This window comes from Rhipicephalus microplus, chromosome 3, assembly GCF_043290135.1.
Source record: "Rhipicephalus microplus isolate Deutch F79 chromosome 3, USDA_Rmic, whole genome shotgun sequence".
NCBI lineage: Eukaryota > Metazoa > Arthropoda > Arachnida > Ixodida > Ixodidae > Rhipicephalus > Rhipicephalus microplus.
Genome location: NC_134702.1, coordinates 231922146 through 231948059, shown reverse-complemented (window position 1 = coordinate 231948059; position 25914 = coordinate 231922146). Strand labels below are relative to the sequence as shown.

At 45.1% G+C, this 25914-nt stretch overlaps 1 protein-coding gene across 3 annotated transcripts in view; it reads right to left on the bottom strand.

Moving 5' to 3' along the window:
- The window catches only part of LOC119167561 (uncharacterized), a 69187-nt gene extending 44587 nt beyond the window's left edge, over nt 1-24600 (bottom strand). Inside the window, exon 1 of one of the 3 annotated variants that reach the window (XM_075890796.1) lies at nt 24483-24600. In XM_075890796.1, the coding sequence (XP_075746911.1) occupies nt 24483-24523 (41 nt within the window). In that variant the 5' untranslated portion in view covers nt 24524-24600. Of the gene's footprint in view, nt 1-3582; nt 3809-6650; nt 6841-24482 lie in introns of those variants that run through there. The other 2 variants (XM_075890799.1, XM_037419067.2) reach the window with 2 other exon arrangements.
- Nucleotides 24601-25914: the final 1314 nt, after the last annotated feature.

The following is a 25914-nucleotide window of genomic DNA, read 5'->3' as shown; positions in this document are numbered from 1 at the left end:
GCTTACTATAATTCCGAAAAAATCACTGCTGAAGCATTCTGTAGAACTGGTAAACCAGCGAAAGCTGAAACGTGCAGCCCTGGTGTTTAGCAGTGGTTTCAACCTTACATGGCACGGAAGCGTGTCAATTCACTGTTCACATGTTCGTGCTTCTTAATGAGGTTAGGCACACCTTCAGATTAGACACACCATCACAATAGAAACACTAGAGTGTTTATTTCACATGCCATACATTTTTTTCTCATATGATCACGGTCATGGAGGAGTGTAACGAGCGGTTATATGCGTTTCGCAATGCGTTATACCAATGATTGTTCTCAAACCACAGGTGGTCACAGATGTCGCCGCCGAAGGCAATGTGCCGCTGGAGAAACTCCCACCGAAAGTGGCATTTGCCCTTGGCGAACGCACTTCCACAATAACATAAGACAGGTTCATTTGGGTGTTCGCGGAATAGTCGCGTACGCAGCCAGCCAATGCAAATAGCTAGCTGGCTGCGTCCGTAAGCTACTGTGGACGCGCAATTAATCTATTGACGCCACAACGCTGCGTTGTTTCAAGCGTCTGACATCGTGAGGCAACTCGTCAGGAAGGTATCAGGAGTAACTGTTGCGACCAGACTAAGCACCACGGCTGCGAAGACGTCACTCACTACGCAGCCATTGGGGCGTGCTTGCGAACGACTTAACTGATAATACAGCGAAAGGGGACCGCTTCTTACAGCGCTGCCGAACGGATTTTTGTTTGTACTTGTCATGCACAGATTTCCCTGTACAAAAATTATTCTGCTTCGAAGTCGATTGAAAAATGAAGAAATAGCCGTGATACTGCAATGTGAACAGCAGTAACATCATCATCATCATCATCATCATCATCATCATCATCATCATCAGCCTGACTACGTCCACTGCAGGACAAAGGCCTCTTCCATGTTCCGCCAGTTAACCCGGTCCTGTGCTTGCTGCTGCCAATTTATACCCACAAACTTCTTAATGTCATCTGCCCACCTAACCTTCTGTCTCCCCCTAACCCAATTGTATTCTCTGGGAATCCAGTTAGTTACCCTTAATGAACAGCGGTTATCCTGTCTACGCGCTACATGCCCGGGCCATGTCCATTTCTTCTTTTTGATTTCAGCTATGATATCCTTAACCCCCGTTTGTTCCCTAATCCACTCTTCTCTCTTCTTGTCTCTTGATGTTCCACCTACCATTTTTCTTTCCATCGCTAGCTGCGTCGTCCTCAATTTAAGCTGAACCCTCTTTGTAAGTCTCCAGGTTTCTGCTCCGTAGCTAAGTACCGGCAAGATACAGCTGTGATGTACCTTCCTCTTGAGGGATAGTGGCAATCTACCTGTCATAATTTGTGAGTGCTTGCCAAATGTGCTCAAGCCCATTCTTATTCTTCTAGTTACTTCAATATCGTGGTTCGGCTTCGCGGTTATTACCTGCCCTAAGTAGACACAGTCTTTTACAACTTGAAGTGCACTATTACTTATCTCGAAGAGCTGCTCTTTTCCGTGGTTGGTGTACATTACTTTCGTTTTCTGCAGATACATTTTAAGACCCATCTTTTTGCTCTCCTTGTCTAACTCCTTAATCATGAGTTGCAATTCGTCCCCTGAGTTACTCAGCAATGCAATGTCATCGGCGAAGCGTAGGTTAGTAAGGTATTCTCCATTAACTCTTATTCCTAACTGTTCCCATTCTAGGCTTCTGAAAACCTCCTGTAAGCACGCGGTAAATAGCATTGGGGAGATTGTGCCCCCTGCCTTACACCCTTCTTGATTGGTATTCAGTTGCTTTCTTTATGAAGGACTATGGTAGCAGTTGATCCTCTGTAGATTTCTTCCAGGATGTTTATATATACTTCATCGACGCCCTGATTCCGCAGTGTCTGCATGGCAGTGTCGGCAATGAGTAAGGTAAAAACACAGTATACAATACTGATGGGAGACTTTATTGCAGAGGTAGGGAAGAAGCAGGCTGGAGACTAGGCAGTAGGAAATTATGCTATCGGTACTAGAAACGCCAGAGGAGAGTTACTAGTAGAATTCACAGAACGCAATAATTTACGGATTTTGAATACCTTCTACCGAAAACGAGGAAACCGCAAGTGGACATGGAGGAGGCCTAATGGCGAAAATGAGAACAAAGGAGACTTTATAGTGAGTGCACACCGAGGCATCGTGCAGGATGTGAAAGTGGTTGGCAAGGTACGATGCAGTGACCATAGAAAGGTACGGTCTTGAATTCGCCTAGACTTGAAGAAGGAACGACAGAAACTGATACGCAAGAAGCCCATCAATGAGCTAGCAATGAGAGGGAAAGTACAGGAATTCAGAGTCTCGCTTCAGAACAGGTACTCGGTTCTTAGTGAGGAAGCCAACCTTAGCATAGATACAATGAATGATAATCTGACGAGTATCATTACGGAGTGTGCAGAGAAGTTGGAGGCAGGATAGTTAGACAGGACACTGGCTAGCTTTTCCAGGAAGTGAAGAATCTCACTAAGAAGCGTCAAATCATGAAAGTCTCAAGTACAACAGACAAAATAGAACTGGCAGAGCTTTTGAAGTTGAATAATATGCGTAAGGTATCCGATGTAAGAAGGTATAACATGGAGAGAATTGAACACGCTCTGAAAAACGGAGGAAGCGTCAAAGCAGTGAAGAGGAAACGTAGAATAGGCAAAAATCGGATGTATGAACCAAGGGACAAACAAGGCAAAATAACTACCAATATGAATAGGATAGTTAAAATAGCAGAGGAGTTTTACAGAGATCTGTATAGTAGCCAGGACAATCACGACTTTAATACTATAAGAACTAGCAGTAACCCAGATGACACCCCATCAGTAATGATAGAAGAAGTTAGAAAAACTTTGGAGAGCATGCAAAGAGGCGAAGCTGCTGGTGAGGATCAGGTAACATCAGATCTGCTGATAGATGGAGGACAGATTGTGTTAGAAAAACTAGCCACCCTGTTTACGACGTGTCTCCTGACGGGAAGAGTACCAGAGTCTTGGAAGAACGCTAACATCATCTCAATACATAAGAAAGGAGATGACAAGGACTTGAAGAATTACAGGCTGATTAGCTTGCTCTCTGTAGTATACAAGCTATTTACAAAGGTAATTGCTAACAGAGTAAAGAAAAGATTAGAATCAATCAACCAAAGGAACAAGGAGGATTTCGAACAGGCACTCAACAATTGACCACGTTCATACTATCAATCAGGTAATGAGAAATGCTCAGAATATAACCAACCACTATACATAGCTTTCATAGATTACGAGAAACGTTTGATTCAGTAGAAATCAGCAGTATCATACCTCGAATGAAATGATGAGGCTGTAACAGACACTCTTATTGACCAAATCATTACACATTTATTTAGCATTGCACAACTGCACATACTAAGTACATATGAAGAAATAATAATTCTAAAGCCATTTGCAATATTTACGCTGCTTGGGCTACGCGCTTGGGTGAATAAGCGTATTATTTTGCTGCCGCTAGGATATGCGCGAGCTAGCCGGTTACAGCTTAGCAGTATCAAACGTGAAAATGGGGAAACTCACAGTAATCCCCGGATGACCTTTTCCGTCGTGGTTTTTAGCGAAAGCAGTAATGCATGATCACAACTTCCGTCGAACTGGAGAGAGGACAGCGCGGTAGCTGCGGGTTCATTGGACGGGCTTTTCTCTCTCCTACAAAAGCGTGAACCACATTTTGCGCGTGGTGCTGTTACAAGCTGCGCACAGGTGTTTGTCGTCTGTTTGGGCACTTGGAAGCCAGAGGCTCACATGCGCAGCGCAACACAGCAAACGGCCTCCCTCCCATAAAGACGCGAAAACAAAACAGCTACATTGTGCCTGCAGATAGTGTCGTAACTAAAGTGCTCGTAAAATTTTATAACAATAGGCAGCGGCTGCTGTTATCGCACGCTTAGCGCCCGTGGGTTTGAATGGGAGCCAGAATTAAACGGCGAAGAGCACATGGTTCGAGCTTAGTAAAGCGTGAAATGACCTTCGGCGTAACAAGCAAGTGGGTTGGAGAGGTTTAGAGCCTGAATGGTGCCTGTGTATTCATATTACATGCGAACATAGGTACCCGAAAACTCATAAGCGAGCGGAAGGCTTCTGCAAGCATAGGCACGCGCACGAGGGAGGCAGAGGGGGTGGCCGCTTCTCAAGTTTCAAGTTTCAAGTTTTATTATTTCCAAAAAGAAAGGACAAAACTTAGGATCCACAGACGAGGGTCCCAGAGCCAGAGACTTTAGCGGGATCCTCAGTTTGTCGATACAAATCGACGGTAAAATTTATACAGAGCAACAGAAAATTCTTACAATATACGGACATCAAAATGCACTTTTTCATCACAAATCAAGCCAAAACACGCAACATGGTATACAAAGAACCTAACAACAAACGAGTGAAACAGGTAAACGATCACAAGTATGGTTATTCGAGAAAATGATTTTTGACGGATTTTCGAACAAAGGAAATGAAGTGCAACGCCTAATGCTAGAAGGTAACGCATTCCAAAAGGATATCGAATTCCAAGTCATCAAAAAGGGGGGTGCAAAATCTTTTCTTTGCAATGGCTAGAGAACGGGACGCCATGATAGTTATCCAAGAGGTTGGGGGACAAGAAATCTGTGTCACACGTTGTTTCAATAAAGAGGGGGTCCTGTTATGAACCGTTGCCCCCCTCCCAACCCCTGAATGGCAACCCTGCGCACGCCTATGTCTGTGAGTACCACTCGTCACCTTGCAAATGACTGAGTCTTCTAGAATAATTTAATGCAGCCTTATCAGAACACAACTGCACTTATGTCAGGGCAGGTAGAAGCCTACATGGCGGGAAAAGGACGATGTTTTCTTGCCACTATACTTCCTTCTACTCCGCACATTCTGAAATGAGGTCACAGGGTCAGGACATACTCAATATTTTACAAGGCCAGATGCATATTTCCAACTCGCAAGTTGCAAAAACCATCATAATTGTTCACCACATTTTTTTTTCTGGAAAGTGCGCTACGGTCCGGAAAGGAGTAGTGCATTTATAAGGCTGGCTACTTTTTGTTCATACACATATATACAGACTATTTTGGTACGTCGTTATGTCAAATCATTAAATTTTTTGCACAACAAATTCAACAATTCTTATCGCATTTCCAACACATCTTGCCTGTCCTCTGCCAAGCGTTCCTCTACACGTGACTTCCACGAGGTAACCTTGCTACATATTTTTTTGCATGCCGTGATAGATTTAGGTATAATTCATCTCACTACAATATATCATTATGAAATTCTCTGTCTGGCCCATTCGATCGTTCTGACTGAATGACGTTGTGAATATTGTTGAAATCGATAGTGTATATACCAGAACCTAAATTACTTTGTCGCCTGAAATGGTTTTTCTTGTTACATATTTTGTATCATTGGTCTGTTGGGACCCTTTATGAACTGTGCGAGTATAATCCCAGTCTTGGAGTTTTATTTTTACATGTATGTATTATGTAAAATAAACAGATTAATAATGATCAATAACGTGTCGTTGCAAAGCAAGTCAACCAAGGCAAATTCAAGAGCAGTAGTTTCTGATAAAGTAACGAGAAAAGGAACGTACTTGTAGACGTGTCGAGGTGAAGTAATAATGTCGTAGCATGAATCTATCGTGTTGCCTTAAAAAGTGGCGCCTATGAAACCTTTTGCATACTCGAGTTCTGTGCCACCCCCTCCCTGTTTTGGTGACAGCATTCACATGCCTTCCTTCATAATGGAAGCGAAAACATTTATCTTGAATTTCCACCGAGCGTTTTGCTTGGAGCACCACTGTCGGTATACTGGTGCCGCCTACTGTTGTTCTTCATTTTCGAAAGCATGGAAAGACGCTGGGAATCGGGCAGGTCTGATTTGACAGAAGCATAAAAAGATAAAAATAAATTATACGCCTATCGAGAAAATCGGGACAAGCGAAACTTGCTGTGTGAGCGCCTGTCTTACTGTCTTTTGTTTTTCGCATTGCGCAATGATTACTGCTAACTTTTTTCTTCCTCCATTCCAAGTGCTGGACCTTCACTTCGAGGCTGTGCTTGGCAAGGCAACACTCATGTTGCTTCGGGTAACTACGACATTCATGAGTTAAAGAAATGCAACGAGGAAAAGTGTCAAAATGAAATGACAAGTGATCTTAGTAAAAGACAACGTTTCAGATATGGCTGACCCCTGATAAGGGAGAGATGGAGGAAGCGTCAGTTTTTTGAAAACATGGCACACAATTATGTACCTGAACTGTGAAACTGCGACGGTGTACAAGCGCATTCGCGTGCGCCTGCTGAAGTCGGGTTCCTCGCGAATTATGCCTTCCCCACCGAAAATCAGTAAGTCACAGAAGCTTCGCTTGAAAACAATACAACCTTTTCATTCTTTTTTACAAGATGTGCCACCGACTGTGCTGCGTTTCTTGCCACGTGTCAAACTGCACAGCATCATGGGCAAATAGAATTACTTACAGGATATGAGCACCGCGTTCGTGCAATAGCAAGAACGCAATTGCTCAGTGCGCACAAAAGACGGTAAAGTTCGAGCAAGAACCGAGCATAAACTGCAATAGCGCCGACTAAAATGTGGAGAAACGTTACCGGTGTCGTCGCCTCGCCGATTTCCCTCAATCCGGACAACAACGAACAGTCGTGGCGTACCACAGTGATGGCGAGGGCTGAACTTACGCGTCATAAAATGCGAGCTCGCTTGCGTTCGGGCTTCGCGCACTTCTACGCCAGCCTACTTTCTCTTTGCCTCGTTTACCTCTCCCTATTAAATTCCATCAAGTGCAGCGTCGAGACGGATATCACAGCAACACAATCGCAGTTGGCACAAGTATGGGGGCTCGAAGCGCGGCAGCGTGCAAGCCTCGACGTTGCGTTCTCTCACTCTGCTTTACTTTTGCTCCGATAAGGATGATTGTAAAGGTGGTACCCGGCGTTCGCGAGAATGGCTTTACTGCCACGACGCAAAGCAGTGGTACGACTACACCGGATGGCTGTGTAAACCTGTGCGGGATCTTGTCTCATGCACCTCTACAATCTGCGCTTTGTGCCCCCCACAGGCCTTCGTCATCGGAAGAATGGCGAAGCCTCTTCTGCTCTGCAAAATGACCACTATCCACTGAAAGTTTATCTTAGAAAGAAGCTCTTAAACGCCCGTCTCTACCGTTGGCGGAACCGATAAGTCGAACAAGGACGGAAGAGAGCAACCGCGGAGTCTGGGAAGAGCTACTGGCCTCTAACATCGCTTTTTTCCACTCTCATTTCTCGTGCCTTGCGTTTGCGCTGTGTGCCGTGCTTGTTGTTGTTGTTGTTTCCCTGTGCAAATGGCTCGTACCCAAAGAAGGGGATTGGCCGATTATATGATGAATTTGCCCTAAACTTTCAGCATTGCATCATTCCTACAATTTTTTTTTGTAACTTAATTGTGCTTCCTACAGGACTGCACAAATTAGGCGCCTTCTTCCTCTTCTAACCACCTCTACTAATACCACCACCAACAAAACCACCAAGCACCGGCACGCGCATTGGCCTATCCCTTAGCTGGTACGCATGCAGGGCTGGCACATGCAATGCAACTTCGCTAGCTTGTCGTAACGGGGCTGTCGACCTTTCGTTTGGTCCGCGACGCATGCAATGCACAAAGTGGTGCGCGTAGCACAAGAGCACTGGCAATGTTTTATACATATAATGAGAACTAATAGACTACTAGGCCTAGGAACATAAATAGAATGTTATCAGAAGTGGTTGTTGCGTAACTAGAAAATTAAGATGGATTGCTAACTTGCCGCCGGAAGGCACAAAACTTGCGACCTTCGGGTAACGCGTTCGATGCCCTACCGCTGATCTACGAGGTTAATCGTCCCCTCCGTCCACTTCAGACCGTGAATATGACGACAGTGAAACACTCTTATACTGAATGTTGGCGTCACGCGGCGCGTAATGACAATTGGCAAATTACCTTTTCGCACATATTCCCTTATTTACATTTGCGAAACGGTGGCATCTAATAATATTCTCTATATTTTTCTTGCCAATATGGCGTGTTATTTCTCAATACCATATTGTCTAACAAAAAAAATCGCTCAAGTTCACTCTTAATTCATCCAATGCGCAATACATGTCACATTGCTACCACTGTGTATAGCCTTAAAACTTACAAGAGCTCTAAACGCACTTGTGTTGCCCCCAACACAAACCTTCGGTCTGAACTCGAGGCAGCATCGCGATTGTAGTTGAATGTTTTACTTGTGCGTGGCGCTCATTGATATACCCATGCTTCAAAATCTTTGCTTACTCAACCCCCTCCCCCCCTTGTCAGTCTCACTAGAATAAATGCACTCACAAATCATGTGCTCAGTCAATTGTAATTTGTTGGCAATGTTGATTAATCCACTTCTATATGCTAGGAAAACTTTTCAAGCCAGCACGTTGTTAGATATTTACGGTTCATGTTAGATGATTGAAACGATTTCCATTCCAGATTGTACTCTACTTTCGGATAATGAATTCTCGGAAAATGTTTCTATTAAGACCGCGATGCTTGGTAAGAGCCTATTTTTTATATACTTGCGCTGGCTAGGCACTGTTTGAGGCGTAGACAGAAATTTGCGTATGTGAGAGGCGGGGGGGGGGGCGTCTTTGATCTTATTCCTCAGGAGAAAAAAATTAGGTCGGCATGCATGTGTCCGGTGGGCAACCCCATGGTTACGGCGTTACATACGAGCTGTTTTTGAAAGCGGCTGCTTGCTACGAAGAAGCCTAGCGTCCAAATCTGTGAACACTCACCCCATATTCACAAATGCTCCTCGACTCAAAACTTCACTCGAAAAGCTCCTCAAGGGACAACTTTCCATTAACGAACCACCTTTCACTTGAAACACGCGTTAGTTTGAAAAATTCTCGTGTGTTTTTGTCGCAATTGTCAAGGAAGCAATCGAGCTACCTTAATCGTTCATTGAGTGAGGTTTCTGTGCCATCATCGTGTCCATAGTGGAGCGTGCATCGCTTTGCCGGCGTTTCTCGACAAACAAAGCCGCCACCATGACGGCTTCCAACGGTTCGGCAAGGGCTACTGTGGTATCGAGACAGGTGGACATGGTGTCAGGAGGATTGATCAATAGTGCCTTGATATATTGTATTTCGTGCATGACTCTGTTGGTTACCTGCTTTTGGGTACACGTATAGTCGTCGTGCGAGTGCTCCAAGTCCTAATACTGTTACGAGTGATGGTGTTTATTTACAGATGAGGTGAAATGGCGTTGAGAAAGAACAGCGTACTTCTGAGACAGGCCTAGTCTGGTTCAGTCGACCACACAGTTCAAGTGACTCTCCACTACTCTTCTTCTTCTTCCACGCCTCGTAGGCTCGCGCATCTTCGTTGCATTTTCCCCGGCGGCAGATGAAGCTCGCCGAGCAAGTTAATTAGGCCTATGATGGTACTGTTTGAGGTGGGCTACGTGAACAATTTGCGTAGTGCATGGATGCCGGTTATTGGCTGTGACTCGGGCGACATCTAATTCACGTCACTGAGACGAGTGACTATCACGAATGGGCCGTAATCATTTGCTAAAAACTTCCGGTAAAATCCTTTTCTATGAGCGGGAGTCCACAACCAAACGTAGTCACCAGAAGAAAACTCTACGGGGATATGCTTGTCATCGTAGCAACTCTTGCTGTGTTCTTGAGAAGACAACGTTTGAAGGCATGCTAGTTGACGTGCTTCTTCAGCACGACACAACGTCTGAGTGATGTACAGATCTTCCTGATGCGAGAAAGGTAATAGAGTGTCCAGAAAATTCCGCGAACTTCATGCGTAAAGCAGAAACAAGGGCGAATGTCCAGTAACTTTGTGCTTAGTGGTGTTTTACGCGTAAGTAACAAACGGTAAGACGGTGTCCCAGCTCCTGTGGTCATAATCAACGTACATCGATAGCATATTCGTTAGAGTTCAATTTGTTCTCTGAGTGAGACTGTTAGTTTGCGGATGGTGAGGAGTGCAGTGGCGATAAGAGAAGCCACAGAGGCGCAAAAGCTTTTTCCCTCACATCGGTGATAAATTGCCGTCCACGGTCACTCATGACAACCCGTGAAGCACCGTGATGCAGTATGACCCGTTGTAACAGAAAAGAACAAAGAGCGGCTGCTGCATGTGGCTGATGTCAGTGCATCGGTGTCCGTATAACGAGTTAAATATTCCACACACACTATAACATATCGGCGGCCGGATGGGGTCTTAGGAAGGGGCCCGAGAAAGTCGATGCCGACTTTTTCAAAAGGGGATGTCGGTAGAGAGATGGGCTGCAAATAATCTGCCGGGACAGTGGTGGATCGCTTGTGGCGCTGACGTAAAGCGCAGCTGGCGACGTACTGTTTTGTGGTCTTCCACAGTTTCGGCTAGTAGAACCTCTCACGTAGTCGATCTAGTGTACGTGTGAAAACTCGATAACCGGATGTTATTTCTTCGTGCATAGAACGAAAGACGACCAGGCGAAGACTTTTTGACACCACTAGAAGCAACGGGAGGCCATCGGCTGAATAGTTTTTCTTGTACAGCAAGCCATTTGAAATTGTAAAGTGCTTGTTGGTGGAGTTATGTGCAGCTTCGAGCAAGGGTTTCAGGGTAGGGTCGTGCTGTTGCTCACGTTTGAAGCTGCTGGTATCTGGGAAGTCGTACGAGACAGAAACTGAATAGTCATCAATGTCATTGTCGTCAGCATCGGTGTGTAATGAAAGAAGGCGGGATAAGCAGCCGGCATCTGCGTGACATCGTCCGCTCTTATTTGTGACAGAAAAGCTGTACTGTTGGAGGCGCAACGCCTAACGAGCCAGTCGGCCAGACGGGTCGTGAAGTCCCGCAAGCCAGCATAGAGAGTAATGATCGGTCACCATTGTGAACTTGCGGCCATGTATATACGGTCGTAATTTCTGAATTGCGCCGACGACTGCTAAGTACACGAGCTCGGTGACGGTGTAGTTCTTCTGCACCCTGGTCAGTGTCAGACTGGCATATGCTACGACGTGCTGACGGCTGTGGCAGAGTTGGACCAGCACATCCCCAACACCTAGCCCACCAGCATCAGTATAAAGTTCAGCCAAAGCGTCAGGATCAAAATGCTTTAGGATGGGTCCTGAAGTCAATAAAAAGTTCAGCTGTTGAAATGCAGCCTCACTTTTATCATCCTACATGTACGGTGTGTCTTTAATAAGAAGGGACGTCAGTGGGGAGACAAGTAGTGCGAAGTTCTTAATAAATCGGTGGAAGTATAAGCACAGACCCAGAAAACTGCGTGGGTCCTTCACTGTTCGTGGTTGTTCAAAGTGGCGAACCACTGCGGTATTCTGTTGGTCTTGCCGTATGCCTTCTTTATCTACGAGAAAGCCTAATACGAAGAGTTGACGTTCTCCAAAATGGCACTTTAAGTTTCGAGTTTAAAACAAGGCCAGCTTTGCATAAGCATTCAAACACAACTGACAAGTGGTGGTTGTGCTCTTGAACATTTTTGCCGTAGATGATCACGTCACATGCAAGTTTTCTATTTTAGTCCACGGAGAACTTTCTACGGAGGGATCCATTGGAATTCGCCAATACCTAGAACTCAAGTCTACATAAGAAAAATAGAAGGCAGAATGCAGGCAGTCCACGGCGTAATCTAGACGTGGCAAAGGGTAGACATCTTTTTTTGCGATCGCATTTAGGTGACAATAGTCTACGCAGAATCTCCATGAATTATTGTTTTTTCTGACTAGAATGACAGGAGCCGCCCACGGACTACACGATTCTTGTATGACGCCCTTCTTTAGCATGTCTTCAACTTGCTCAGCGATGACTTTCCTTTCGGAAGGCGATACACGATAGGCTTTCTGGCGTATTGGTGGCGCTTGGCCTGTATAGATGCGGTTTTGCGTACGTGAAGACGGTGGCGTAACAGTAGACGCCTCGTCTTAATCAAAGTCAAAGACCGAGGCGTAGCCTGCGATCACCTTCTGCAGCAGCAGTTGAAGGAAGTGACTTGTTCATCATTCGGTCAATGCTGGCAGAATAATCGGGGTACGAGTTGACGTGGGGTTTTCTTACATCCACCGACAGCTGAAGTCACCGTATGGTGCTCTTGAAAGCTTGCCACTTTAGGTCCTACAGGCAGAGATATGGGCTGCGCGGAAACGTTCACAATCCACAAATTGACACAACCATCGACGGAACCACGAGGCAAAGAGGCACAATAACGTTTTTCTTAAGTGCGTTACTGAAGTTCGGCTCGGCTAAACCTGAGTAAGAACCCGCACAAGAACGCGAAGAGTTGACACGCACAAACACTGCGGTACGCGGCGCCAAGCAGACGTCTTCAGACACGGAAAACACTGCCGAACTGTCATCAACGGTATCTTTCGTCACTGGAGAGGGCAACACGGGACGAAAAATAATCCCACCACTAGCACAATCCAGCGTGGCACCGCATTCAAGCAAAAATATATACCTAAAATGACGTCGTGGGTTGCACGTGCAAACACCGTTAGTTCAGCTCTAAACGTTTGATTTCCTACTGAAAGTAAAACAGAACAAACCCCAACCGGGCTCAATGTTTCTACCACTATGCCGCGGAACGTAGCACTCCGATTCCAAGCAAACATTACTTTCGTCCCAAGGTGATTTTTAAAAGACATGCTCATTATGGAAGCGGCAGCACCGGTATAAACTAGTGCAACTGTACTCACATTGTAAACAAAACAATCACTTTGTTTTCAACCATTACAACACTAGGGGGTCTTGCGGAAGCTGATTTTGCGGCCTCGGCCCCATTGGTCGCACCAGTTAGTTTCCCAGTGGTAATGGCGTCCCCGAGCGGCGACGCGGGGACGGGGATCACTGTTGGCGTGTGGGTGGTGGGGTAACGCTGCGGTCAGAGCAAGGCGTGTCAGCGCGTGCTGCGTGTTGCCGTTGGAAAGAGGCCTGAAATGGTCAAGACTCGTCAGCAGGTACATAGGGCGTGTGCACGTTGAATCATGGAGCTCACTGCTGACTACGGCAGCAGTACCTAGCGATGTGTCCAGGTATCCCGCATTTGTAGCAAGTACGAGTGTCGCATCTAGTCGTCCCCGGCGAAGTAGACATCGTTGGTTGTTAAACACCGGGCGATGGCGGCTGAGGAGTAAATCGCCGTGATGCAGCTTGCCTGCGTTCCTGGTTTTCGAGTGGCCATTCACTCCTTCGTTCGAGCTGAACGGTGTGATTCGGGCGAGGCTCCAAGTAACTCTGACGCATCTGAGGTACCAGTGGTTTACGGGGCCGTTGGTCGAACGCACACTGATGGCAGACACCGGCGATGTCCACAGCTTGCAGTTGAGCAAGTTCTTCCTTAATCAATCATCTTAGAAGAGAAGAGATGTCGTCCTGCGATAGAAGGTTGACACTTGCAATCATGGACACATTGTTAGACGTCCTAATTTTGGTAGGACTCTCCTCCTTTTTAGCGCTTCAAATGATCGGCAGTGTCTCCTTAGGTCGGAAGGTGTGTGTAGGTCTTCCTTAGTGATAAGAAAATTGTACATGTATTCCGCGATTCCCTTGAGCAGATGACCTACTTTACCATCGTCAGACATGGTCGCACTAATGATTCTGCAAAGCTTCAAGACGGCCTCGACGTAGGTGGTGCCTGTTTCGCCAGGTAACTGAGCTCTGCGAGAGAGCGTTTGCTCCGCCTGCTGACCTTAGCTGCTGAGTCACCAAAACACCTCCTCAGCTTGTCCACAAAAATGTCCCATGTGGTCAATGCGCTGTCGTTGTTGTGGAACCAAAAAGACGTGGTGCCGAGGAGAAAAAAACACCACGTTCTTGAGCTGCTTAGCAGTGCTCCAGCGGTCGCTGCGACTTACTCTTTGGTAGAACTTGAGCCAATCTGACTGCCCCGAAAAGGTCCTTGGTTGACGTTCCGGCGTGCCGCAGCTAGCTTGTCCTGGCGGGTGAGCCTGTTACTCATCAGCGACGAGGTTATCACCTGGTCCCACGTCCTCCATGTCTGGTAGCTGCGGTGGCGAGCCTGCCAAGCGTCTGCTCCGTCGCAAAATCAGTAAAGCTGGGTCGTCCAGAGCGATGTACTCGGCACCTTCCACGAAACTATTACGAGTGATTGTGTTTGTTTAGAGATGAGGTGAAATGGCGTTGGGAAAGGGCAGCGTACTTCTGCGACAGGCCTAGTCCGGTTCACCGAAGCGCACAATTCATACGCCTTGTTTGTTTGTTTGTTTGTTTGTAGCCTAGAATTCATGGCTCATACCCACTCTGGGGGATTGGCCAAGGGAACGTATAGTCTCATATGAACGATTACTGCGCTATTGCTTACTGCAAAAAAAGAGAAAAAGTTGTAGAATGAAGACAGTATACTAAAAAAAGAAAGAAAGAAACCAAAGATTCAGATAGCGAGAAAAAAATCAACAAGACAATAAACACTAATAGCTATACCTTGATTTTGGGAGCCGACCAGACAGCTGGTTTTTCCGAACTCGATTAATTTTGTAAGTCAGAAATTTATCTAGATTTGAAAACTACTTCTCGACCCGTTTTTCAGTATCTGTTAACGTAGGCTTTATGTTGAAAAACGCTTAGAGTCTTGAATAAAATTACACACCGCATGGAACGCATCTCTGTGGCAGTTTCCCAAAACAGAGGCACCAAAATTTAGATCATTTTCAGTGGTTAAATTCAAACCTAGCTTCGCAAATAGAATTTATAGAAGCCTTTTTCTAATTACTGCATAGTTCCGACATGAGCCAAAATAATGTTCAATAGTTTCTGATTCTTCGCAAAACGGACAAAGGGGGAAAGTGTCAGACCAGCTCGGTGTAAATAAAAATTTAATGGGGGGACACGGTACCGGGGTCTGGAGATAATAATTTCAAGTTTTTTGACGGACTCCACTGGGCTTTCCGTGGAAATTCGAGGGTCTGATAAAATGTTTATTGTGTGATATTTTAAAAACTATCTGTAAAAATAGAGAATTTTCTATATCTAGCCCCTCATAAGTGTTCTAACTCAGGAAGTACTGAAATTACTGGTCCATCAAGTGATTGTCGTGCCAAAGCATCTGCCAATTCATTTCATTGTAATCCGCAGTGACCAGGGACCCACACTAATTTCAGGAGTTTTAAATGCGGCGGTGCTAATGTGTGGAACGCTGCTAGGGCACGAGATCGTTCTGTGGTTTTCAGAGGTGCACACATCGAAAGTGGGTCTGTTAGGATAATTGAACTAGTCTTGGTCGTAGGAATTTTTCGAAGAGCTAGAATAATAGCTACTAGCCCGGCTTCAATTATAGGAGTGAAATCTTGAAGCCTCCCTGAAAAGACCTGCCAAGAAAATAAAACGCAATTCCTACGCCTGCCTTTTCATTGTTAACAGAAGCATCTGTAGCTATTACATATTCTTTCTTTCTGCATGTACCAAGTAATCTTTTAATGTAGTGATCAAACATCTGAGAGATTGCAGCTTGGCTTGTGGGGGGAAGATTTCATCGTACTCTACTCTAATGTTGAGGGTTGAGGAATTAGTTTCAATAACCGTGCTGATGTCTACATTTATGCAATCCAATTTTTTTAACAAAAATTATCTGAGGGGTATGAAATCGAGCTCAATGTGCAAGAAAAAAAGAGTCAGGGTCGCTGATAAATGTGTACTCTGATCTTCGCACCGGTAAACTGTAAAGCTTCAAGAAGGCTTGAACCGTTAGATTTCGGAATCGCCAGAGGAGTGGTGGCAATCGCGCTTCTTGGTACAATACATAATTCGCCACGAACCTGGGAAGTCTCAGGCGTATTCGCAGGGCTTCTCCCTCTAACATTACTAGTGGTTCAATTTGATAACCAGTGGCCCCCGGGAATAATACACACCCGAATTCCAATAGTGGTCGCACACACATTTTATATATCATTAACATCGTGTCTCTGCGCAGCCCGTATTTTCTGTTGCTTAACCTGCGTAATAAACCTAACGCCCGTTGTGCCTTTGCTGTTATATATTCTATATGTGGGCTCCAATTGAGCTTTTTATTAAACATCATTCCTAAGTACTTGACGTAATCTACTTGTGGAATAGGTTCCCGATTATATAATACAGAAAGTGAAACTGTATCTGCTATGGGAAAAACCAAGAGCGCACTTTCACTGATGTTCAATGATAACGAAATGGATTGCGACCAAATTTCTAGCGTATTATTTATCTTTGCGATTTTTGATGTAGTGAGCAAATGTCGCTCTCTGCAGCGAAAAACGTGATATCATCTGCATAAATGTAGACACTGACATCCTGAACAATTGGAATAGAGCTCATCAGTATATTGAATAATGTTGGAGATAGGGCGGCCCCTTGGGGAACACCACGTTTCTAATTGAATTTATGTGAACAACAGCCATCCTTCACGCAGTACAATTCTCTTGATTTTAAGAATTCCGCTATCCACTCAGTAATTTACTGAGGAAACTTTAGGCTCTGCAAGGTGTTCAGTAGAATAGAGTGCTCGACACTGTCATACGCTTTAGCTATGTCGAGAGTTACTAATGCGGCGTACTGTTTCCTTTTACGAACAAGCTGTGTTCGACTCTCTAAATCCGCATGAGCGCACCAAATTAAGCATTCACTGCAAAAACCAACTTGGTTTGGCTTTAATATGAACTTATTCGTCATCCAGAAGTTTTTTCGGCCATTTAGGATGCTCTTTATGAGTTTCACCATGTTAGAAGTTAGCGAGATGGGTCTGATATTTTCTATGGTAAAACATATTCCTTGTTGGCTTTAATAATGGAATTACCTTAGCTATTTCCAGTCATACTGTATCCAGGCATTCTTTAAAAAGTAGTTTATAAGATTGAGGACGTCGCCGGGGGATAGCTTGAATAAAATTTGAACCATAAGAACTGTGATTCCACCTGGACCAGGAGGTGACCAGGGTAGATCTGGAATTACTTTTGATGCTTCGAAGTCAGTGCTTATGCTAGACTTTTGCCAGTTCAAAGCCGTAGTCGAAGAAAATCTAATTTCTAGACCTCTGCCAATTGATTCTGAAGAGTTCTTCGTTTCTTTCATTGATAGTTTTTCATAATCAGTATTTAGTGTACACGGCAGGATTTTGCGAGATCGCATATATGGGAATAAAGCTTTCTTATTTTTAGGTTTTGAGTGAAAATCTTAGTGTATTTTATCATAATTTTCTTTAGCTTGGGCCACAGTGTGTGTAAATACAGCGGCAAGAAATTTATAATGTGACCAGTTCTTAGGGGACTGATTATGTATTAGCTTCTTCCAAGCTGCCTGTCGTCGTCTGTGATCTCGCGAGCAGCTGGAATTCTACCAGGGGCTATAGGGTACTCTCTTCGCCGATCGAACAGCAAATTCAGCATTTTTGTATGCCCTTTAAATTACTGCGCTGAATTTTATATGTTTAGTTTCATCTTAATTCTAAGAGGCAGAGTCTAAAGCATTTTTAGGTCCTGTTGAAATTTTGGATAATTTATATATGTCCGGGCATGGAAGCATGATGGTTTGACGGGGCAAGCGATCTCGAACATTATTGGAAAGTGGTCACTAGTGGAGCCGCAATCAAGGGCTGTCCACGATGTACTAGCAATAGCCGAGCTTACAAAGCTTAAATCTAAGGCGGAGCGTGAATGACCTCGAATAAATGTTGGAGCTCTAGGGTTAAGGCACAATAAGTTGTTGTCTGCCGACCTGTCCCACAAGCGTTGTCCACACTTATCGGTTCTAAAACCGCAGCATGTATGGTGAGAATTGAAGTCGCCAACTATAATTTTTTCTTTACAGCCTGAATTAGCAGCCTTATCTAACAATCTCGTGTCTTGAACGCCTACAGGAAAGTAGACGTTTATTAGCGAGAAAGGCAAGTATCCTGGCAAGGTAATATCTAACGCAAAAATTTCGCATTCAGGAAACATACATTTGTATGAGTTTTTGACTTTTAAAGTGATTTTATTTTTTATAAAGAACTGCAAACCTCCACCTTTGGATGGACAGTCTAGACAAAAGGTTTGGAAGTTGGCTAGGTGAAACAAGTAATGTGTGGAAAGCCAAGTTTCTTGTAATGCAATAATAGCCGGATCGAATTTGGAAGACAGGTATAACAGATCTGTTATGGCTGAGTGAAGAGATCGGTAATTTCAATGTATAATTTTAAGAGACCCTATGATTTCGTTAGAATGGTTTCGGCAACTACCTTATCTAAAATACTTTCTTTTAGGAAATCGGTTTTTAAAAAGTTTTCTTTCTGGTATTTTTTGCTTTTTGCATGGTTCGGCGAGTCAGGTTTTTTTGATACAGGGGATCTAGAACGCTTTAGGCATTTGAGATCCATGTTCATATCTGGTGTGTCCTGAGAAGCTTCCTGTGCATCCTCGCTTTGCCTCTGAACGCCTTCTCCAGAGGGCTCTGCAGACTGTGCATCCGGTGGAGGTATCTCAGATTCTGCCTCACTTGTCGGGTGTGCAGACTCAACATTTTCTATAGCCGTACTTACATCTATCTGTGCTCCACAGACTTGTGCGATTTGGTTATTTATAATACGTGACAGTGACTCACACAGAGTGGTAGCAAGGCGTTGCATAGCCTTATTCACAGCACTCTCCATCATGTCCGCAATTGGTAGAGAATATGATGCTTCCATTGATATGTTATGGCGGGCAGCTGTTCCTGCGTACGCTTGAGTTCTGGCCTGAATTTCAGCAATGGCATCCTTTCGGTAGCATCGCCTTCTCTCTGCAACTTCAAGAAAGTTTGGTATTCACGTGCCTTGGCTGAGTGATTTGGGTTAGCACAGTGTGCTTCATGGGAAACACAGCACTTTTCTTCATTACTTTTACAGTCGTTTGAGTTGTGCGTCTCACCACTAATTCTGCATCTAGGTACTGACCTGCATCCTTTCACTGTGTGCCCATAACGCCAACACTTAATACACTGTAAAGGACGAGGTGATAGCGGTTCCACTTTGTATAATAAAGGCCACTCTTTGATTTCGGTTGGGCGATTCAACCCGGCAAATGTAGCAATCACGGACTCCGTTGGGACCTTGTTCTTGTCCACAACTTGACTACATCTTTACATCGCTATCACACCTGCTTCTCAAAACGTATCTAATATCTCAGTTGGAGTCAAGTTGACATCGACATCCCAAATGAGACCTTTGACACAAGCTAGGTGAGGTGGAATGAATGCGCTCACCGGGTTGGTAGCGAATACCGAGCATTTTAGTAGGTCTCGAACACAGAGCTGAAGAGACGAGAAGCAGAGAATGCCGCCCTTGCCGAACTGCCTCACATCTGTGATGCTTTGGTAGGGAGTTGTAGCGGCTTTCAACTCCGTTTGAATCATCTTTGGATTCTTCATCCGTATGATACAATCGTTGCTTGGGACCAATGCCACATCAACGGATGAGATGCTATTGCGTAAAAACAAGTCAACTGGCAATTCCTGCGAAGGAAGAGAAGCAGACCAGAGGAAAGCGAACGGTCCAGGTGAGAAAAACGGCATCTGTCTGGTCTCACTATCTGAAAACACACTCGCTAATCAATTAGGACACTAGAAAAATGCTCATGAAGAACTAATAAATAAAATCAATCACAACTACCAAATCCTTGACAAAACCCCGAGAGCAGGCAAACGTCAGTCGCTGATCTAAAGCTGCCGATCTCTCCACTACTCTTCCTCTTCTTCCACGCCCTGTAGGCTCGCGAATCTTCGTTGCAATACGGACGCAAGCCAGTGCTTTTACGTGCTAGCACGCTGCACCAGTATAAGCATGGCAAGAAAGATTGACAAAGAAATGGTAGGGAAACGTGATAGAAAGCTTTCGATGCACTGTATTCACCGTACTGCTTATCAGCTTTCTCTGAAGTTATTATTCGCTACCCTGAGCTAAAGATACCGCGAAGCAAACCTCTGCTAGGCGTTCTTCTGTATCACGAAGGAAAGTTCTTCAGTAATGTTTCGTCACATTCCCCCTTTTCTTCGACTAGATATCTTTTAGAGAGTTTAAGAATAAGAAACGATAGCGTAACTGGGCTCAACCCGTGTGCTGTTGCGCCTACTACCCGTGAAAAATACCTTCAATATATAGTGTTTATGCAGCTCACAATACCAATGAACGACAAAGACCAGCTTTATAGAACCTGCATGTACGCACAAATGCATGGAATGTCGTGTAAGAGCCCTAAAATATGTACTAGAAATACAGCGGAGCTATTTCTTGATAACATTATTTTATTTTCAAGCTTACGAATAATACCGCACTCATTGTGTAATAAAAGCACGCAGTATATAGACATTCGTATGAGTGGTGTTGCCAACACAGGGAAAAGTCAATACCCTTACGCCCCCCCCCCCCCGAAGAAATTGCTGCCTTTGCCACTGACTAGCTAATGCACATAGCCATATGCCTCTTCAGCTGCCGATGTGCCTGAGCTTAAGATGTGTCACTATAGTCAAAGATCATTAACTCAACAACATTCATGTAAGTTCTTTACGCAAGAAAAATGGCAGCATATCCACGGAGTGAAGGATGGGTAGTGGGGCGAAGCATCCGTCCGTCCATTCGTTAGTGCTTCCGTCCATCCATGTGTGCGTCTGTGTGGCCGCCCATGCGTCCATCCGCCCGTCCATGCGTGCGTCTGTTCGTGCGTCCGCACGTTCATCTGTGCGTCCATCCCTGCTTTCTTCCATTCATATACTCCTGCGTCTGTCCATGCGTTCATCCGTCCATGCAGCTTCCGTGCGTCCGTCCAAGCATCTGTCTGTGTGTCCGTTCATTCACCGATTCAACACTTCAAGTACTACAATCTCGCATCTTTTAATCATATATTCCTCATATAGGAGCAACGCCATCCAGCGGACATTCCAAGGACTGAACGAGAGGAGGCACACGCACACTTTCTTACAGCTTGCGCTTCGTGTCTACTTCCCACCTTTAACCACCTCGGGTTCATGGTATATACTAGTTCACTGTATTCATGGCACTGCGACCCAACGCTCGCTAAACATTTCTAAAACCTGGGAGGTTACGCCCAGCGAGCGTAACGTAGCAACCCTTTCTTGCCTTCTGTGCGTTGTTGAAGAATAAAAAATTCGCAGCGTGCGCGTTGACTAAAAGCCGTATTCTCCTGCCTCTCATTCTCCCTTAGCAGCCAATGGCATGTACATTGAGCATTATTTTTTATTGTTCAACAACGCACAGAAGAAATCTCTCTGGCACTACCTTGGAGGTCAGAATGTTATATTTGTTATATACTACTACAACGGCTACGAGGGAAAAACGGGTGCCACTATGAGGACCTTCGCTCCTAAAATAATAATGAATGTGTGCACGACGAGAAGTAAACAAAAATGTGGCTGTGGTTTTCATTACGTTTTACATCAATTCTTGCGTTTGTGTGCGGGGCCAGGCGGCCGACAGAACACAGATCAACGCACTCTTAAAACGTGCAGTGTTAGCAAGGCATTGCAGTGTTTGCACGACTGTATAAACAAGGAAAAAATCTGAAGGTAATGCGTGCAGCTGCACTGCATTAGTCACGTCATAGTGCCTACTCCCTGGTGCTTGTTTATGATGTCCTACGAGCTCGAACTTCATCGTGACGGTGTTAAAGCTGCATGTGCTTGATTGATGCACACTTTTCAGTTACTCTTATGTTTTCCACGTTCCACTTCATCAGCACACGTAATAAACGTGCATTTGCCACTTGCAATATCCGCTGTTTTCAACTACCACTATCCATTTATCTAATTATCGCCATCTTCGTCCTTTCATGATCAAAGACGATCGCAAAAACTGCATCTGCTGTGACTCTTCAGCAAATCAGTTGCAAAAAATTCCAACCTATTTTATATACAGCAGCACCACTTCTCCCTCACAGAAGTGAGATGACGCGGTTTGGACGTTCAGACATACTAATGTTGCAGCTATAGCGCATATTTCGAGTGTTCTGCCCAGAAGTAGGGGGTGAAAACTACAATATCTTTGAGCATGTTTTAACATTTTGTTGCTCAGGTCTTCGTTATATCAGCAGGGTAAGCTACTTAGCTCGAACACTTTTTCCAAGGCTGAGAGAATCCACGCGGTTGTTTCTAAGACATAACAGCGTGAAAAGTCAGAAGCTGTTTCAATTTCACCCTTTCTTCTATAATAAACATGTCCTACGAATTATGTACTGCCGAGGTTCAGGAATGCAGCGCAGACACCTCGATTTTTTTGGGTGGTATTCCCAGCTGTCATGATCTGCAAATGAAAGCCGAAACGTCAAAATAAAGGTCACTCGTGCTCTATTCAGCATGCTTCTGCGCTCCCAGAATAAACTTAGACCATCTACCGGAAGGGAATCCTGATGGCATGCAAAGCAGCAACGTTGCACATGGGTGGCCTCACGAGTTGAACGGCTCTTACGCGGGTGCTGCACTGAGCGCTGGAAGATTTAAAGCAATGGCTGGCGTAGGTCTTGTAGGGGACACCTACATGCATGCATCAATGCGTACGTTAGGCGGGCGTCAGGTTTATTGCGCGTGTACCGACGAGCCGGTGGTGTAGCGAGCTGCGGTTGCGGCAGGACGCGGCGTCAGCTGCGGGTGCCACGGCCAGCGAACGGCAGGTGAGGAAGAGAACGACGGCAATGCGCAGCAGCAGTGTTACTTACTTGGCACCGCACCAACATCAGTGGCGCGCAGCGCGTTCGGAGGGACATCGTTACTCAGGCTATTGAAAGAGCTGCTTTGCATCCAAAGATGACGGGACAAAAATTTTAAGATGTGGCCGTGGCGTAGACTTTGAGACGGAAGCTACAAACATTTAATGGTTATGTCAATTCAGATCTGTTATGGTAGGCACAAAAAAGAAAGAGGGAGAAGCTTAACCTGCTTACTCAGGCATCCTTGGAAGTGTAAAATTTTGTATGAAGCATAAAAGATGGAAAGAAACTCTGCTAAGAAACACACACACAAACACACACACACACACACAAACGCGCGCACGCACATCATTTTCTATAGACCGACGACAAATGCTTCTAATTGTAGAAAACGACCACTCTGAAACGATGATTTTGTCAATATTAAAGAAAAAAAAGCACACGACCACATTTCCTTACTTTTGTAGCAGTGTAGTTGTAATACTCAGCCACTAGTAGGACATGCAAACCTTTAACGGGACACTGGTAATAATAAAATATTGCGAACATTATATTGCAAATTTTCCATTGCAGGCCGAGGAACAACTACGAAAGTGTTCCGCTAAAGTTCTCGGGAAGCTGGAAAAGTAAACACAGCAGAGGCCCCTGATTTTCAGAGCTGTGCACGTACCCTCGCAGCACGAATGAATATACGTACAAGTTATTCTTGTACACAATGCGTTAGAGAATTGATTGATATGTGAGGTTTAACGCCCCAAAACCACCATCTGATAATGAGAGACGCCGTACAGGAGCGCTCCGACAATTTTGAACACCTGGGATTCTTGAAGTGTTATTTTTTTGGCCCCGTCAGCAAGCATTGTGCTCTTTCACTAATTAGGAGCTACGAAGCCCTTAATAAACGCCGTCAAAATTAATGGCGTCACGCGGTTCGGCGTGGGAATTTCCAGGTGTCTCCACTACCCATAATTTTTGTGCGTGTGTTTCCCGCTTACCATGCCACTTCTCGCGGCAAGCGTAGTAATTTCGTGATTGTGAAAGGGCAATTGAGTTTAAAATATTAGTAAAATCTCTTTTCTCTTTAGCGCCACTTTGAAAAAGTGTCCCGGTTTGTTCAATTTTATTGTTCAACTCATCTTGGAAACAAGAGACGCTTCATGCAGTTTAATGCATCATAGAGTCACGCCTGACATTGAGCAGATAGCTGGTTTAGCGCTGACACTGCTCTGAGCGTGCGTAAATAGACGCGGTTCGCAAATTAGAACCCTACATTCAAGAGTTTTTCCTACTAAAGAAGCCTCTTGAACCCTTTACAAACAGTGCATCTTTTCATATTCTACAGAAGGATAGTTTCTGTACAAAGCTTCTACGGCACAGGCAGGTAAGCGAGAGACGTCACTACCAGCCCACTCTTAGGAGCCGCTTCTATTACTTTTGTGCTCCTAATAAACGGAAGGACTATGGTACTGCTGCGATTGGGAGTCGTCACACATTACTGCATTATAGCCTCTGTACCGAGGCAGGCCCTGAGGTGAGCCTACGCCTAGAATGACTTCCTGAGCTGTGCGTAATTATAGCCTCTGTACTAAGGCAGGCCCTAAGGTGAGCCTATGCTTAGACTGACTTGCTGAGCAGTGCCTAATCAGAGCTGACACATGTCTGGTACGTGGATAAGAGATCTTCACTATTACTCTTTCTAAGCAAAGCAAACCTCAGCACTAAATAAAGAGAGTGGAAAGTAAAGGTTGAGCTTACAAGGAGTCTGCATTGCGTCGCACCAAACGTTCTTTGTTCATGATCAAGCGTATCAGGGATTAATGACTGAAACACGAAATCGGCGCGGTGAGGCTCACACACGCATCAATGTGTCGACACTTCGTCCTGCTCTGTTCGCGCATTCACACTATCTTTGTTCTCTGGTGGGCGTCGCTCAAGAGTAAAAATAATGGCTGACACAGAGGCATAGACATTGTGCATCATCGATGGTTACCAACGCAGCGAATAGAATTGGCAGGATGAAAATAAAAAGGGATGCAGACGAGCGTTTACCTGAAGCTCGGTATGTTATAAAAGGCGTATGACTGCATACAAAAGAGAAACTAAGGGCGCAGCTATGCCGAACGACGAAAATAAAATAAGTGGGCAAGCCTCACTTATTCTAGAAAAGATTAAACACCAAACATAGAACACAGCTGAAAGAAGAATCGCTATCTCTGCTCGCACTTGCGCCGCGCAAAAAAATATGACCTTGTTATCAGCCAGAGCAATAAATGGCTTATTGACATAACCACCCGACGGTCACGTCAGTTGGACTGCCTCCAGGATGAGTCGAGTGCGTGCCCTTGTTTTTGTTTGCACAGCGCCGTTTTCATAGTTTGAGGCACTACGACAATCGGCTCATTCTTGAGGATGCCCAAAGTGTCGCATTACCGGGGTGATTGTCAGCACGCCATGTTATCCGACTTTGAGCTGTTCTGGTATTATTATTCCAGGTAGTTTGTTCGAGATATCTAAACCTGGACTTTCTCATCGGTGCTTTCGATAATAAACATGAATTAGAAATCGGCATTTGACCGCGTATTCTCGCTTTGTCGCTCTCGTAGCCGCGGCGTTTTACATATTCGCAACATGTAATCAACGTTATAGACGAAGTCGCCTTGCACAGTATATATTTTGCCGCATGCGAAACAGTTGCTCAGCGAGGTGAAATGCTCGAGCGCGGCGACGCAGGCATCAGTAGCTCTTCACAGAGAGGCTGAACGACGTTTTGTCTTCATCACGACAACCGACTATGACAGTATGCGACAGTGCGGGCTCCATATGCAGTGTGCAGGCATGTGTAGTTTATTTACGAAACTATCCGCCGGCGTGGATTGACGGTTGCAATGCGCGGCTGCTGACGTGAAGATCCGGGACACGGCCATCGCATTCAGGTAGATACAAAATTCTAGGGGCCCATGTACTGTGCGATAGGAGTGCACGTTAAATAGCACCAGATGGCCGCAATCTCAGGAGCCCCTCTTCACACTGTCCCTCATGTCCAAACTGTGGTATTGCATGGGATGTAGGGGCCCACGCACTATTATTAATTATGTGTGAAGAGGCCACATCATATCGCTTACTCATGAGCATGCGCAGGAGTTCCTGGTGATCCGATCATCTAGTGCTATATGTAGCGCTGAATCAT